This window comes from Eleutherodactylus coqui, chromosome 2 (genome assembly GCF_035609145.1).
Source record: "Eleutherodactylus coqui strain aEleCoq1 chromosome 2, aEleCoq1.hap1, whole genome shotgun sequence".
NCBI classification, from domain to species: Eukaryota; Metazoa; Chordata; class Amphibia; order Anura; family Eleutherodactylidae; genus Eleutherodactylus; species Eleutherodactylus coqui.
Genome location: NC_089838.1, coordinates 176,599,869 through 176,613,985, shown reverse-complemented (window position 1 = coordinate 176,613,985; position 14,117 = coordinate 176,599,869). Strand labels below are relative to the sequence as shown.

General features: G+C 41.5%; 1 protein-coding gene across 2 annotated transcripts in view; it reads right to left on the bottom strand.

Moving 5' to 3' along the window:
* Positions 1–281: 281 nt before the first annotated feature.
* The window catches only part of PHTF2 (putative homeodomain transcription factor 2), a 107,833-nt gene continuing 93,997 nt past the window's right edge, over positions 282–14,117 (bottom strand). For both annotated transcript variants that reach the window (XM_066591999.1, XM_066592000.1), the window contains one exon: positions 282–8,686. In XM_066591999.1, the coding sequence (XP_066448096.1) occupies positions 8,666–8,686 (21 nt within the window). In that variant the 3' untranslated portion in view covers positions 282–8,665. The remainder of the gene's footprint in view (positions 8,687–14,117) is intronic.

Here is a 14,117-nt window from a genome sequence, read left to right as displayed (position 1 = left end):
AAGATTTCCACAGCCACACTTCAAAATCATCCCCAAAGAGTTGAGCCTGTTAAAACCAGAGAAGGGCCCAACTCCCACTGTTTTAGAATGGCATGCTTAATATATTCATAGGCGTGAATGTCAAGCTCATAAAAAGATGTCAATATGTAAACTATATTGGCAGATATGCATGAAATCCCTATGGAGAATGCAAGACTAACTGGCTATCACTTTTACATAGAAAAATACATGGCAATTCAAATATCTCTACTTTCATTAAAAAGAAACAAACATGACAGCAGTTTTGTTTGTCAATTGTTTTATTTAACGTTAAGGCTTAACAGCAATTTCCTTAACTGGTTGTTTATTCACACATTTGTTTTCAAAATATATACTTTGTGCAAAATGTAGTTCAGTGAATGCTTGTACCTTTGAAAAACGCCTTTATAAAATGATTTCTATCAAGAACTAGAACACTACAGACACACAAAAAGAATTGCAACACATCAACAATTCAGCATGTAGTACACCCTCCTCCTCCACTTCTCCCCGCACACTTTGGTCATTAACAAATTGCAGAAGAAAAGAAATGTATTTTGCAGTGTTTGTGTGTTAAGGCCCTTTTACACGCAAAGATGATCGCTCAAAAGATGGCTTTTGAGCGATCATTTTGCATAAACTACTAATGCCAATTAGTAGCTTATTAATGCATATGAGCCGCTGGGAGCTATATTCAGAGAACAGCGGGTGGTCTGTTCTCTGAATACATTCCCTTTGTTCTGCCGTGGGGCTGGCAGCTGAGACAATGTTATCAGTACTCCCGCGGAGAACACAGTGTGAAGTCACTGCTATCAGCTCTTCTGCCAAACGATGGATTTTATGCCGAACATAAAATCAGTGTTCGGCAGAAAAGTGAAAGATGGGCATATTTACACACAATGATTATTGCTCAAAAGATGGCTTTTGAGTAAATTTTGAGCGATCATCGGTGTGTGTAAAACGCCCTCAAGGTGAATGCACAAGTAAAGACACAATACTACATATGGATGACATACTTCTGCATTCCCCACTATCATTCAAATACTAGATCTCTGATCTCTCATATTCAGTCTCTAAAGATCTGCTCCCTGCGTAGGATTTCATTAATGCTGGTTTGAAACAGTGCAGACCTTATGTACATAGTCGAAACCGAGACCTAAATTCAATGCAGCAACACTTCTGGAAATGTGAAACACTTGAAGCAATGATTGAAACAGATGCAAGTTTGCTATTGAGAGAGTTACCATATGGCTAAACTTTTTGTATTTGGAAAATGGTTAGTTAAGAGGATCAAATTATTATGGGACAATTGAGGTGTAATAATCTTACTTGCTTAATATGAATTCCCAAGATCATATCTGCTTGCCAATAAATTTCATCTTAAAGGGACACCATCAATTCTCAAGTAGATGGCAACTTGTAAATAATAGCCAAGTATCTAATGCTTTCACAACATAACTTAAAAAAACGAACCAAAAAGAAAAACTGAACTGCATTTCATTAGAATAAACTTAAATGCTCGTCTGTTATTGCAGTGTGATCTGAAGACTTTGGAGTGTCTTCTATTAAAGAAATTGTCAATCCTTGTAGGATCAAAAAAACCTGCACAACTTTCTCTGCCTCAGGTTGCCTTCACACGGACGCGAAAATCGCACGAGATTTGTGCACTGCGAGATGCACAAATATGAACCCCATTCTTTTGAATGAGGTTCATTCACATTAGTAAAGTTTTCTTGCATGGCGCTGTGATGCTATGCGGGAAACATATCGCAGCATGTCTTATCTCTGCGAGAGCGGCCATAGTTCCAGATGGGGCCGACGAGAGCAGCGTCAGCCCAGTTGAAAGCAATCTGAGAACCCTGTGGCAGCCGAGGCGGGGATTCCCTTCATCTCCACAATGATGCAAGGCTGTTTTCATATGAAAACGCCTCGCATCCATGGGGCTTGCACATGTTGGCAAGTGCGATATCGAGCCATGAAACACACATGTATGGACCCCATTCAAGAGAATAGGATTCAAAGTCGGGCAAGATTTGTGCGTCTTGCAACACAAATCCCGTCCATGTGAAGCCAGCCTTCGCCTGAAAATATGGGCATGTGCTTTTAGTCTGTGTGCTGTTCTTGAATTCCATAGACATCACATAGCCCAATTATACCCTATAAGGTTATTCACATCAATGATTCTTCACATGGGCCAATTCTCTTTGTGAAAAAACTATGACATGTCCAGGTCTCATTAGTCTTCATGTAGCAGAATAGGACATGCAATGTGCAATGTCCACGTAGCTCAGACAGCATACGGACAGGTGTCGGCGTGCGCTCCAAGGGGAGTTGTCCCCAAGTTTCTCAGGTACAGCTTGCTGCACATGGACCCTCTGAATTTAATGACTTTAGTTTAATACAGATCGGCAGTCTATTCTATATTCGGCTTTATCACTGACAAGAATAGGACATTGAATGTCCAATCCCTGTGAGGTTCGGATAGTACACCGACCTGTGTCCAGGTGTGGTTCAATGCAAGTGGGTGCAACTCCCATACGACTGTGTTAATAAGTCCTTAAAGGAAACCTGTAGGGAACTTTTAGTCCCATAAACTACATTATGGAAGGTCAGTGAATGAGGTATTCGGGGAGCGGGGTATTTATACTCACCAGAATCTTGCTTTGCCCCTCCCCCCAAAGTAGATGGGAGAGTTTGTGCACAGAGTGGACTGTAAGAGTAAAAAACATTGCTCTCTGGACATGCCATTCCCTGATCTTTGAGCCCCATAATGCAGTTGATGGAGCTCAAAAGTCATGACAGGTTCACTTTGAATGCTAATGCTGCCGATATACATAATGCAACATTTCTCTAAGAAATGTGTCACATGCAGGGTTGCTCAAGTATTTGTCTACTATAGGGATGCAACCCAACCTTATGTAAGGAGTGTTTTAGGTGTTTCTAATGACTGAGAGCTTTCAATATTGCACAGAAAATGTACCTCTTATCTATAGGTAAAACGATGATCGGTCAAATTCTTGCTGGATCGCGGGAATCGGAACGATAATCATTCAGTGCAAAATCTGGCAGCAACTGAACGGCTTGCTCCGCTTCCATTCACTGAGCAATCATCATCACTCCCGTGGTAAAGCGCAGGAGCGGTCATTGCCGGGACAACTTTTAGGTGTTGAAGTCCCCGACAGTCGTCCCAAATAGAAGGATCCTAGGAGTGGCCCTAGTCTCACCCCACAACATATTAAATAGGTGGTACAGGATTAAAAAGCCATGGCATCTTTTATCTACAACTAGCACCACACCTGTCTATGGGTTGTGGCTGGTATGGCATCTCAGCCCCATTCAAGTGAATGAAGCTGAACTGCAATACCAAACAAAATTTGTGTTTTTATTCGAGGTTAGAAAAACATGGCTGCTTTAACTCTAAAATGTTATGATGCCAGCATCAAGAAGCAGCATTGTACTGGCTTTATTCAGTATGGTGATAATGTCCCTTTAAAAGCAGCCGTTTCTATACATGTATTTTAATGTAATCCATAAGGTATTTTTCCTTAGATGTTAGCACCTGCTGTCGTGTAGATTGCATATAACAGTACTTACTTCTTTGGGCCATACAATCGGAAGCACTCAGTACTGCACAACATGATTTCTAACATATGAATAAAGTGGGGTGGATACAATAGTAACTAGTGCTTGCGAGGCTGGCTTGATGGCTCATCATAAACAGCTAAACACATAGTTTAGGCCATGTTCCCACACAGTGAAAACATTTATATGCAAATTGTTGTGTGCACTTGGCCATGCATTTCACCCTTCGCATTATGAGTGAAATGTAAGAAAATGCTGCAGATTATATTGTTTTCCGCAGCATGTGAGTGGGGTGTTTTACAAATTCTCCTGCCTGATTAGTAAAATCAATGAAGAACACATTATTCATAAATATGCTGGTGACAGTGTCGACAAAGATTTTTGTTGGGTGTATGTATTATCTAAACCAGTCTGTTTGAATATAATTTGTTGGCAATTAGTAATTTGCCAGCCTTACACATTAGTTTGTAAGTCGCACTGCCAATTTTCTAAAACTTACAATTTAGTTATAACTGCATTTAAATAGACCACAAAACCACAGGATGTTCCATCCCTGATGCTTTAGTTGCACTTTACCCTATGGACTTCAATAAGCAAAACTACTACCAGGATTACTACATGTGAAAAACACATGGTTAATTTTATCATAAAAGGCCACCATGCAGTTCATAGAGTGGAGCTGCATTCGTCTTTTATTTTCTGTTTTATGCCATTATGATTGTCACCACGTCTAGGCCCTATATGCTCGGTCTGCAGTCAAGCAACAAGGTATAGTAAAATGCTGAAAGTTGGCAAAACATAAAGTTGCGCAAGGATGAACACAACACTCAAGAAAATCAAAGGCCACAGCCTTTCTTCACTCAATAAGGCTAGGTGTGCACTAGCCGTAAGGGCAACTCGCATCAGATAGCACATGAACACCAGTCTGTGCTGTCCTATATGTTATCCGTGAACAGGACCTGCCATGAAAACAAAATAGCCATGTACATGGCTTCATCGACCAATAATGGAGCTGTCGGCGGCTTAACATGGACAGCACACAGTCTCAAATACGGTAGGCCTAGAAGCCATACGTGAGAAATGTAGAGTAAGAAATTATAGGTTTTGACCCGCACTTTGCATGACTTATCTCTTTGCTTGTATTCTGTGGGACTGGTCTGAAGCTGAATGTCTTACTACCACTTCTATCTAGGGAAACTTCTTTACATTCTCGAAATGCAATATAGAATGGAGACAATGATAATATTCTAGCCAAAGATTGCCAATCGTGGGTTAGTGCAGTCCTGAATTATTCTGACAGTCAACGCCTACCTATACTGCAAGTGGGTCCAGCATTATAAATGCTAGTACCAATATGCCTTGCTTTGCCTGTTGAAGACCCAACAATTACCCTGTTCCAGATTGCTTGAAATTGCTGTTTTTTGTTTTTTTTACCTTTTAGCAATAAACTGCTATTCTTATACACAGTAGCTGCCTATAATTATTTTCATGTTTCGCTCGATATTGCTTAGATGCTGGTGCAAATTCCTATTACAAGAAAATTATTTTCCCAAATTGATATTTCATATGACTTTAAAGACAATACTGGAGAAATGAAAATGCAATCACTTTACTGAAACTTAAATTTACCCTTACAAATAGGGACATTCAGGAGAAACACTGTACATTTAGACATTTTTGGCACTCACAATATCCTGAACCTACAGTATCTATGGTGCAAAGAAAAGTAAAATAGCTTACATTTCCCCAAAATAAACGTTAATACTTTAACAGAAAACAAAAACGCTGATAAGTACAGAAATACAGATGTTAAAATGCCCCCCCCCCCCTGCATTTCTGTGGGTTTGCACTGGTAGAGATAAAACTCACATAGTAATAAAACAATATCTGTGAAATGGCATCGTCCAGGACTTTGCAAAAATCAAAGCATTTAAACACAATGAAACAACTAAATAACGTCAAATAAATGTAACAGTAAAAGGTGCAGGGCTTCGAATCAATATTACTGCAATAGGCAAATACGTGTGTCACAAGTACATCTTGTATAATACAAAACCTATAGCATAGTAACAGTTATTGCTCTACAGCTTATGAGGATCAGTATTAACAAGTTAAACAAAACCATACGGTCACAATAGTTTAAAGGGGGCTATCACATGTTTGTTTAGATATATTAAAAGAAATCCATTCCCCACCCCCAAAAAGAATAAGTTTGTAGTAGCCTTTATTAATATATAATTTAACAAAAAAACTGATAATTTGGACATTAATCGCCTGCTAATTGCATGTAAAACACAGCTGTATTTTCAGCCCCTGTTGCACTCATAAATGGTCAAAATCTAAAACTATTCTCAATAACTTTAAAAAAAAAAATAGAAATTCTTTGGAAAGGTTACCATAATTTTTTTTTCATTTCTGTTTCTGGGAAGAAATGAATATTGTAGAGACTAAGAATACAGTCATGTGAATTGTCCAAGATCAGGCTGTGGAAGGGGGTGGGAATGCTGTGAATAAACCAAAGCAGCATTACTTATGCAGTATATCCACCGCCGATCTATTGTGCCCCCACCGGCTGGATTTGGCTACAATAATGACATCAGGTCTACAACATGAGACCACTGCAGCCAATCACTATAGCCCGTGACCACTGGAGACATTCACTGGTATCAGTGGTAGTCATGATGTCATCACTGCGGCCAGGTAAACAAGGTCTGAAGAGGGACAGTGGTGGAGGTAGAGAATAAGTAATGCCGTTTTTTTTTGGGTTTTTTTTAAGACATGTTAATTTCTAAGGGCTTACTCTTTTATTCTAAAATGCAAGTTGTATCCTACTGGAGTCAATACAGCAAAGCTACCAGAAAAAAAAAAAACATTCGCACGGTGCAGTTGTAACAAATAAAATAAATACATAATACAAAAAAAGCTCAAAAATACACAGTACATTGTTTGAAGCAAATTAAAAAAATATTTCATGTGAAACATCTAGCTGTACTGGGTGGTATATTTTATGTAAAATACCACAACAAACATTAAGACTTGAGCCGTTCTCTTGCCTCAAGATTTTAAAGCTCTCTTTTCCAAAACTGGCAACAGGAAATATCAGCCATTACAGCTTCTATAGGGGCTGTTGGCCATTGGTTCCTGAATGACTCCATAATACAGTGATATAGCAACCAGCAAAATATCAACAAGGCCGTTTTATAAACCCAGAGTTTTTGTAAATACACAAAACCCCTCTAGAAGCTGCAATGTTATAAACGCTTATAAAAAACAAAACAAAAAGAGTCAACATTTTTTTTTAAGAATAGAGGAACATTTGTGTTTTTTTTCACACTAAAATATCATCCACCATTTTATCAGTTACTGACCAATTGCGATATGTAGTAGGCTCTGTTGAAATTGGCGTCATGGCTTTTATACATAATAGAGCCATTGCTGTGGCGTCAATGTACGTATACCACTGACTTACAGTTGGAGGTCCGTACGGTTCCTGTCAGGCTTCCACTATTCAATAGTAAGAATATGAATAAAAATATATTATTCTTGCAATCAAAAATGCTAGAAGTCCTGAAGGACACAGCGTAACGTAAATGTGAGCAGAGCCTTAGTTTACTATCACCTACCAAAAAATAACACTATAATTTTTGATAGCTTCACTTGAGGTCTTAAATCTAACATAAATTTCTCTATAGTATCAAAATCCAGGATACTGGAACCTAAAAGTTTAACCAACTATCGTTTAAAGAAAATCACGTTTGATATCACTTCTAATTAGGAAATTATGATCATCTCAATGGTTCTCCCAATGTGTCTGAACCTGACTGTACACATTAGTTGCATATAGGCCAAGCCTGCAGATTTCAGAAGGATTGGTTGACCATCTAATGTGAATGGGGGGGCCTCAAAAATATCCCTGATGGTAAATATCAGAGGAGATAAGGAACAGGCATTTGAATTTCAATCTGCCTGATCGTTTTGTTCTCTGGTAGATAAGCCGCTCTTAGGGGTGTTTGACAGAGACTTACCACCTCTCCCCATTTAAAATAACCACATACTCAACTGCATGGGAGGTCAGGAGAGAGAGCCATTGGTTGAGTTATCTAATTGTGTATGGCTGGCCTGCCTCATACTGTAAATCTGCATTTGTTGCCCTCGACTTCGGTAGATTTTTCTCTTAATGTGAAAACACAAAAAAAAATATTTTTGTGTATCAACATGTAGGTACAGAACATAACCCAACATCATGTTTTAAAACAATGGAAGGGACACTTTTTACATAAGGGGGCTATACGATTAGATATGTAAACGAAAATAAAAACAAACAGTGATAGCCCCCCTGAAACTCCTTGCCAGGTTTTGGTCAAGAAAACAAAATGACAACCAAATATAAATTAAGAATGAATCACCTTGATCATTAGTAATGAAATGTAATGGTTGATGCAATTCACTTTCCATTTCCATTGATAAATTTATAATTCCAACAAGGCCATTAGCTTCATGAGATCTGTACAGTATAATATATCACTCAGCTCATCATACCCTGGGGAGACTGCTCAAGCGGCTTGAACTATTTCTACAACTTGTCAAAACTGAGGAACAATGAAATATGGAGGCTATATTCCTCAATAGATGACAACTTTTGAATTCTGTCACATTTTCCCATTTTTTGCCCCTGCCACTAGATTTTCACACAACTACGAGGGTAAAACCTTCACAACAATTACACATGCCCTAAACTTCAATGGCTCTCCAGCGGCTGGAGGAGCTTATCCAGAGAGCTGCTGGTGGCCTAGCCTTGATATATAGAAACCTGATCTAACATCATAGGCTGGTGAAGACTAAAACAGAAAAATAAAATAAGAAACAACAAACACTGACAAGGTAAAATAAATAAAGAAATTGCACAAGTCAGTCAGATGTAAACACTTCAGTTTTGAAAACTATGTCTTGCCACAGGCCTCGGCTTCTGGACATAAGCACAGTCACCATCGTGAGGCACCTTATTTTATGCCAGAAAGTCAGTAATCGCGCTCCAGAGAACTGGTGGAAAAATCTCTATTCAACATCATGATTTGATCTTCCATAACTAGGACAAAAAAATTAAGAAGGCAGGAAACAAAACAAATAGGATTAACTATAAAATGCAACAATTTAAAGATGAAATCACATTGCAGATAGCAAGATTTAAAATTTGGGAAGAATTTCTCAAATTTAATTACAACCAAAAATTGGGTCTCATGTTTTTTTTTTACTTTGCCTAACCTTGCCTTAAAATGCATACCTTATCTTCCCTGTCTGCAGAGTAGGTTTCTCTTGGTCTGTTCAGCGGTCTATGCCACCGGGAGGGAAAGTGAAAGTGGTGACATCATCGGCTTGCTTTGCCTGCGTCATTACTGCGCAGGCAAAAGCTCACACTGAATGCTGTACAAAGCGGCTCTGCCATAGGCCGCCTACACTCGGCCAGATTTGCATTGCGAAATCCGGAGCAGGTGTCTGCCTCCAGATTCTGCAGCAAATACCTTTCATAGCATGATATGGAAAAGCGGTTTTTCCTGCCCATGAGCGGAAATCAATTATGAATAAGTGGGGGGGGGAGTCACAGCATGCTCAACGTTTAGGCGGATTCCATGCGGACAGCTTCCATTGATGTCAGTAGAAGCCATCCGACCTGCGGCCCTTACGCAAGCATCATTGCTGAAAGGTTGTGAAATCCACATCATCACCTAGAGTAGCGGCGCGGCATTACCTGTACTGTGCATATGTGCCGGCCGGCACCAGATCAGATTCCGCTGTGGGATCCAGCATGCGGAATCTGACCCAGTCGTATGTAGGCGGCCATAGTAAAAACATCACGTTTGCAAACGCAGCCTTTATTACCATCGCCTGTGTAAGAGTGGCCTAAGTCAGTGTTTCTCAACTCCAGTCATCAAGTACCTCCAGCGGGTTAAACTTTGAGGAGATCCTGTAGAGAAAACACTTGTGGCAATTTTTTTTTTTTTTAAACTCGTTTTATTGAAAATTAAATAGCATAGAGAAACTTACAATCGCAGGAAGGTGCAGCACGTAGATAATACACATAACTGTATAATTAGGTTGGTATAAAGGTTCAGTCAATGCAGTACAACATAGATAACACATTAATTCTGTAAAACCTGATCAGGTACACAGAAGCCAAATCTCCGAGGCCACAGGTCCCGCTCCAGAACATGTATCCACTATGGGGCACGTCTGAGCTCCAGAATGGATGAAGCCATTAATTGTGGTGAATATAACGTGAGGGGGGAATCGCACCACAGACCCCACACTTTATCAAATTTCTCAGGACACTTGCGTCCCTTGTAGACTATATAATTATATGGCACCACCGAGTTGACCAGCTTCCTCCACATTGAGAGTGAGGGGTTCTTACGATCCATCCACCGCAATGCAATCGTTTTTCTAGCAAGGAACAAAGATTCCCTCAGAAAAATCTTTTTATGGTGTTGCCAGCTTTCTTCATCTAGTATTCCAAATAAGCAGATCTCTGGGCTCGGTGGAACAGGGACTTCCACAAGTTCAGAGAGGAAACCTGTGACCTCCCCCCAGAAACTTTCAATAACAGGACACTCCCACATCATGTGCCAAAAATCTGAATATTCGCAGGAACACCTAATGCAGTTTGTAGACTGTATTCTGCCCATTTTGTACAATCTCGCTGGAGTGAGATAGCACTGATACACTATATACAGCTGGATCATTTTATTATTGGCTGCTGGGGATACATATAGAGGAGATTCCAGGAGCTCTTGGAACGTATCGTCTGTTAGTGTCGGTATCAGTGTCCTCCATTTTGTTAGGGCAGAGGGTATATCCTGAGAGGCTCGTATTGAGATGAGGTGGGAGTATAGTGCCGATATGAGGCCCCGGGGGCCTTGGGAGCGAAGGATGCCTATTAAGGGGTAATGAGAAATAGCAGGTCTGGGTGGCGGGAACTGCGCCTCCAAAGCGTGTCTGACCTGGAGAAATCTATAAAAATGGGAACGGGGCAGATCATATTTATTTTGTAGCTGCTCAAATGAGGACAGGGTGTTCTGTGGATAGAGGTCTGCCAGGGTCCGGATGCCATATTGTTCCCAAATGTGAGCGTCCTCCAGTCGGAGTAATTCTGGGAGCCCATGATTACGCCAAAGGGGAGTGTCAGCTATTATGTCCATAAAATTGCCAATTGACTTGGCCTGCCGCCAGACCTGAGAGGCCAACCTATGAATTGGTAGCATTTTGCCTGTTAGGGTAGAAGGAGATTCCAGCAGGGGCCACAATCTAGGGATTTTAAGATAATGTGCCAGATGCGCCTCAGAGTTGGGGAGAGGGTCATCACTCAGCCAACTTCTCAAGTGAATTAGCTGGCCTGCCACATAGTAAATGAACAAATCTGGCAGGGCAGCGCCCGCGTCTTGCTTCGGCCTCTGAAGCGTAGAGATTCGTAGTTTGGGGCGGGAATTTCCCCAAATAAAGGAAGACATCAGGGACTGCATGGATTTAAAGAAGCGGGACGGGATATGCAGCGACGCATGCTGCATTATGTATAAGCATTTTGGTAATACTATTAGTTTGATAAGATTGATTCGCCCCGCTACCGAGAGCGGTAGGGAGCCCCATATTTTAAACTTAGACCTGAATAAATCTATGAGGGGGTATACATTTAGCTCTAGAGACTTTCCCACATCATTGGTTATCTGTAACCCCAAGTATTTAAACTGGTTTGAGATCCGGAGGCCGCAAAGTGAGTCAATATCGCCCAGACGACTCTCACGAGAAACAGGCATCAGGGCTGATTTAGTCCAGTTGATTTGAAGGCCCGAGAATTCACCAAAAGTATTAATAAGATTTATCACATGGGGGAGGGTTGCCTCAGGGTCCGCCAAGAAAAGCAAGAGATCATCGGCATATAAAGCCACTCGATCTTCCCTATCCCCCACTGTGACACCCCTATATAACTGGGTTTCTCGTAGAATCATTGCCAACGGCTCAATGGCCAGGGCAAATAGTATGGGGGAGAGGGGACACCCCTGTCTAGTTCCTCTATGTAGTCGGAAGTAGGGAGAACAGGATCCATTAATGGAAATAGCTGCTAGGGGGGATTTGTACAGAAGAGTGATCCAGCGTATAAAAGTCTCGCCGAAACCAAATCTCCGTAAAACTTGGAAGAGAAAGGGCCATTCAATGGAATCGAATGCCTTTGCTGCATCTAAGGAGGCCAAGGCCCAATCCTCTTCTCTGGCCGCCCCTATCTGCGTCACCACTTGGGCCCTCCTCAAATTCTCTCTAGTGGATTTTCCGGGCATAAATCCAGTTTGATCCGGGTGGATTAAATCCAGTATTATGGTATTGAGACGATTAGCCAGCATTTTAGTTAGGAGTTTGTAATCAGTATTAAGTAGGGAAATTGGCCTGTAGGAACCACAGTCTAGGGGATCTTTATCCGGTTTTAGAATTAATACTATTGTTGCTTCGTAGAAGGATGGAGGGAGATCTCCGTTCTCATAGGCCGCATTGTATGTTGCAAGTAATGTAGGGAGCAATATGTCTTGGTATTTGGCATATACCTCAATTGGAATGCCATCAGGGCCTGGCGATCTACCGTTGGACATTCCCGAAAGCGCTTCCGTTAATTCAGTCAGGGTAAAGGGTGCATCCATAAATGCTTGTTGGTCCTGTGTGAGTGTCGGGAATGTAGGCTTATTTAGGAAATTGTTCAGGGTGTCCTGAGAATGCTGGAATTTGGTGTTGTACAACTCAGTGTAGAACTGTTGAAATCGCATCCCAATCTGATCCCCGTCAATAAGGACTTCTCCGGAATCAGATTTGATACGTAGTATAGAGGGAGACGCTGAATTCTGATGGACTAACAGAGCCAGCAAGCTGCTGGATTGATTACCTTGTTCATAATATTTTTGCTTAGCAAAGAAAGTAGACCTACGGGCCTTCTCCTGCAGATATATAAGATATTGTCTTCCCTGACTCAACCACCTTGTTCTATTGTCATCTGAGGGGTCTGCGACATAAGTCGCTTCCAATTTGGAATATTCGGATGCCATCTCCTGCTCACATCGGGAAGTATTGCGTTTAATAAATGATATAGAGGAGCGAAGGCAGCCTCTGAGAAAGGCCTTAAGGGTCTCCCAGAGTAGTGCCGGGTCAGTATCAGGGCTATTTATTTCAAGAAAGGTGGCAAGCTGGTCGGGAATACGATCGTGTGGGTCAAATAGACTTAGCCAGAAGGGATGTATTCTCCAACCATGTCTATTAGTCTTACTATTTGCTATAGCAAATTCAGCCCAAAGGGGAGAATGGTCCGACACACCCCTAGGAAGGTATTGTACTTTCGCTACTGTTGAACAAGCACGGGCGTTACCGAAAATGTAATCAATGCGTGACAGAGAGTTGCTGCCGGCTGAGTGGCACGAAAACTCCCGATCCGCTAGATGTTTAGCTCTCCAAACCTCCTGCCAGCCTACCTCCTGAGAAAATGTAGTTAGTGTTGTAGGGTGTGGGTTAATAGAAATTGGCAGAGTAGTGCTAAATTTATCTAATGTTATGTCAAGCAACATGTTAAAATCACCCATACAGACAACAGCAGCGTTTGGGAACTGAGCCGCAAACTGGGCTGCCTGATGAAGGACAGTCAGGTTTGCCGGTGGCGGCAGGTAGACCCCAAGGATAACATATGGATTTGACTCAACCCAGGCCTGTATAAAGACATATCTCCCCTCAGGGTCTCTCAGGGTCCGACCAGGCTCCCATCTAAGTCGCTTGTGTATCAGGATGGATACTCCCCTGGAGTATGAAGTGTGGGTAGCGTGGATGGACCACTGGACCCAGGGCTTACGCAACCATGATATAGACTCTGGAGTCAGATGGGTCTCCTGGAGACATGTAATATGCGGGTTACAGCGCCTCACCTGTGAGAAAACCATAGAGCGTTTTCTGGGAGAGCCCAGCCCCCGGACATTCCAGGACAGCATAGTGAAATTAGACATTAATATTATACTTTACATGTAGTAGTAGGATAATCCCTAAGTTAAAGAAGGTGGACCCCCAGTAGTGGCCCAGGAGCATCCCAACCTCTACAAATCCCCTCCAATCACATATCCATACATTGTGCTGCACCAATCCTTGCAAAACTTGAAAAAAAACATAACTAAACGTTATAAACCAAACTTGAAGTTGCATGTGTGCCCGATTACTTAGAATGAGGAGAACATTGGTATTTAGTTCATGCAACATAGTAAATATAGGGGGAGAGAGTGCACCTTTCAGATGGCAATATATAGGGCACAATCTCACATTTCGCACCAAGCATAAAGTCCGTGGATCCCGGAAAAACATATATAACCGTTATAATGATAATTCCCTGAGGCGTGGGAGAAGAAGTCCCAAAAGGTCTCTGTCATGTAGTACTGCCCAATCCACACAGGGTAGGGGAACAGAAGGGAGTTGAAGGTGTTAAATACGAGGTAGAGAGGGCAGACCTCCGA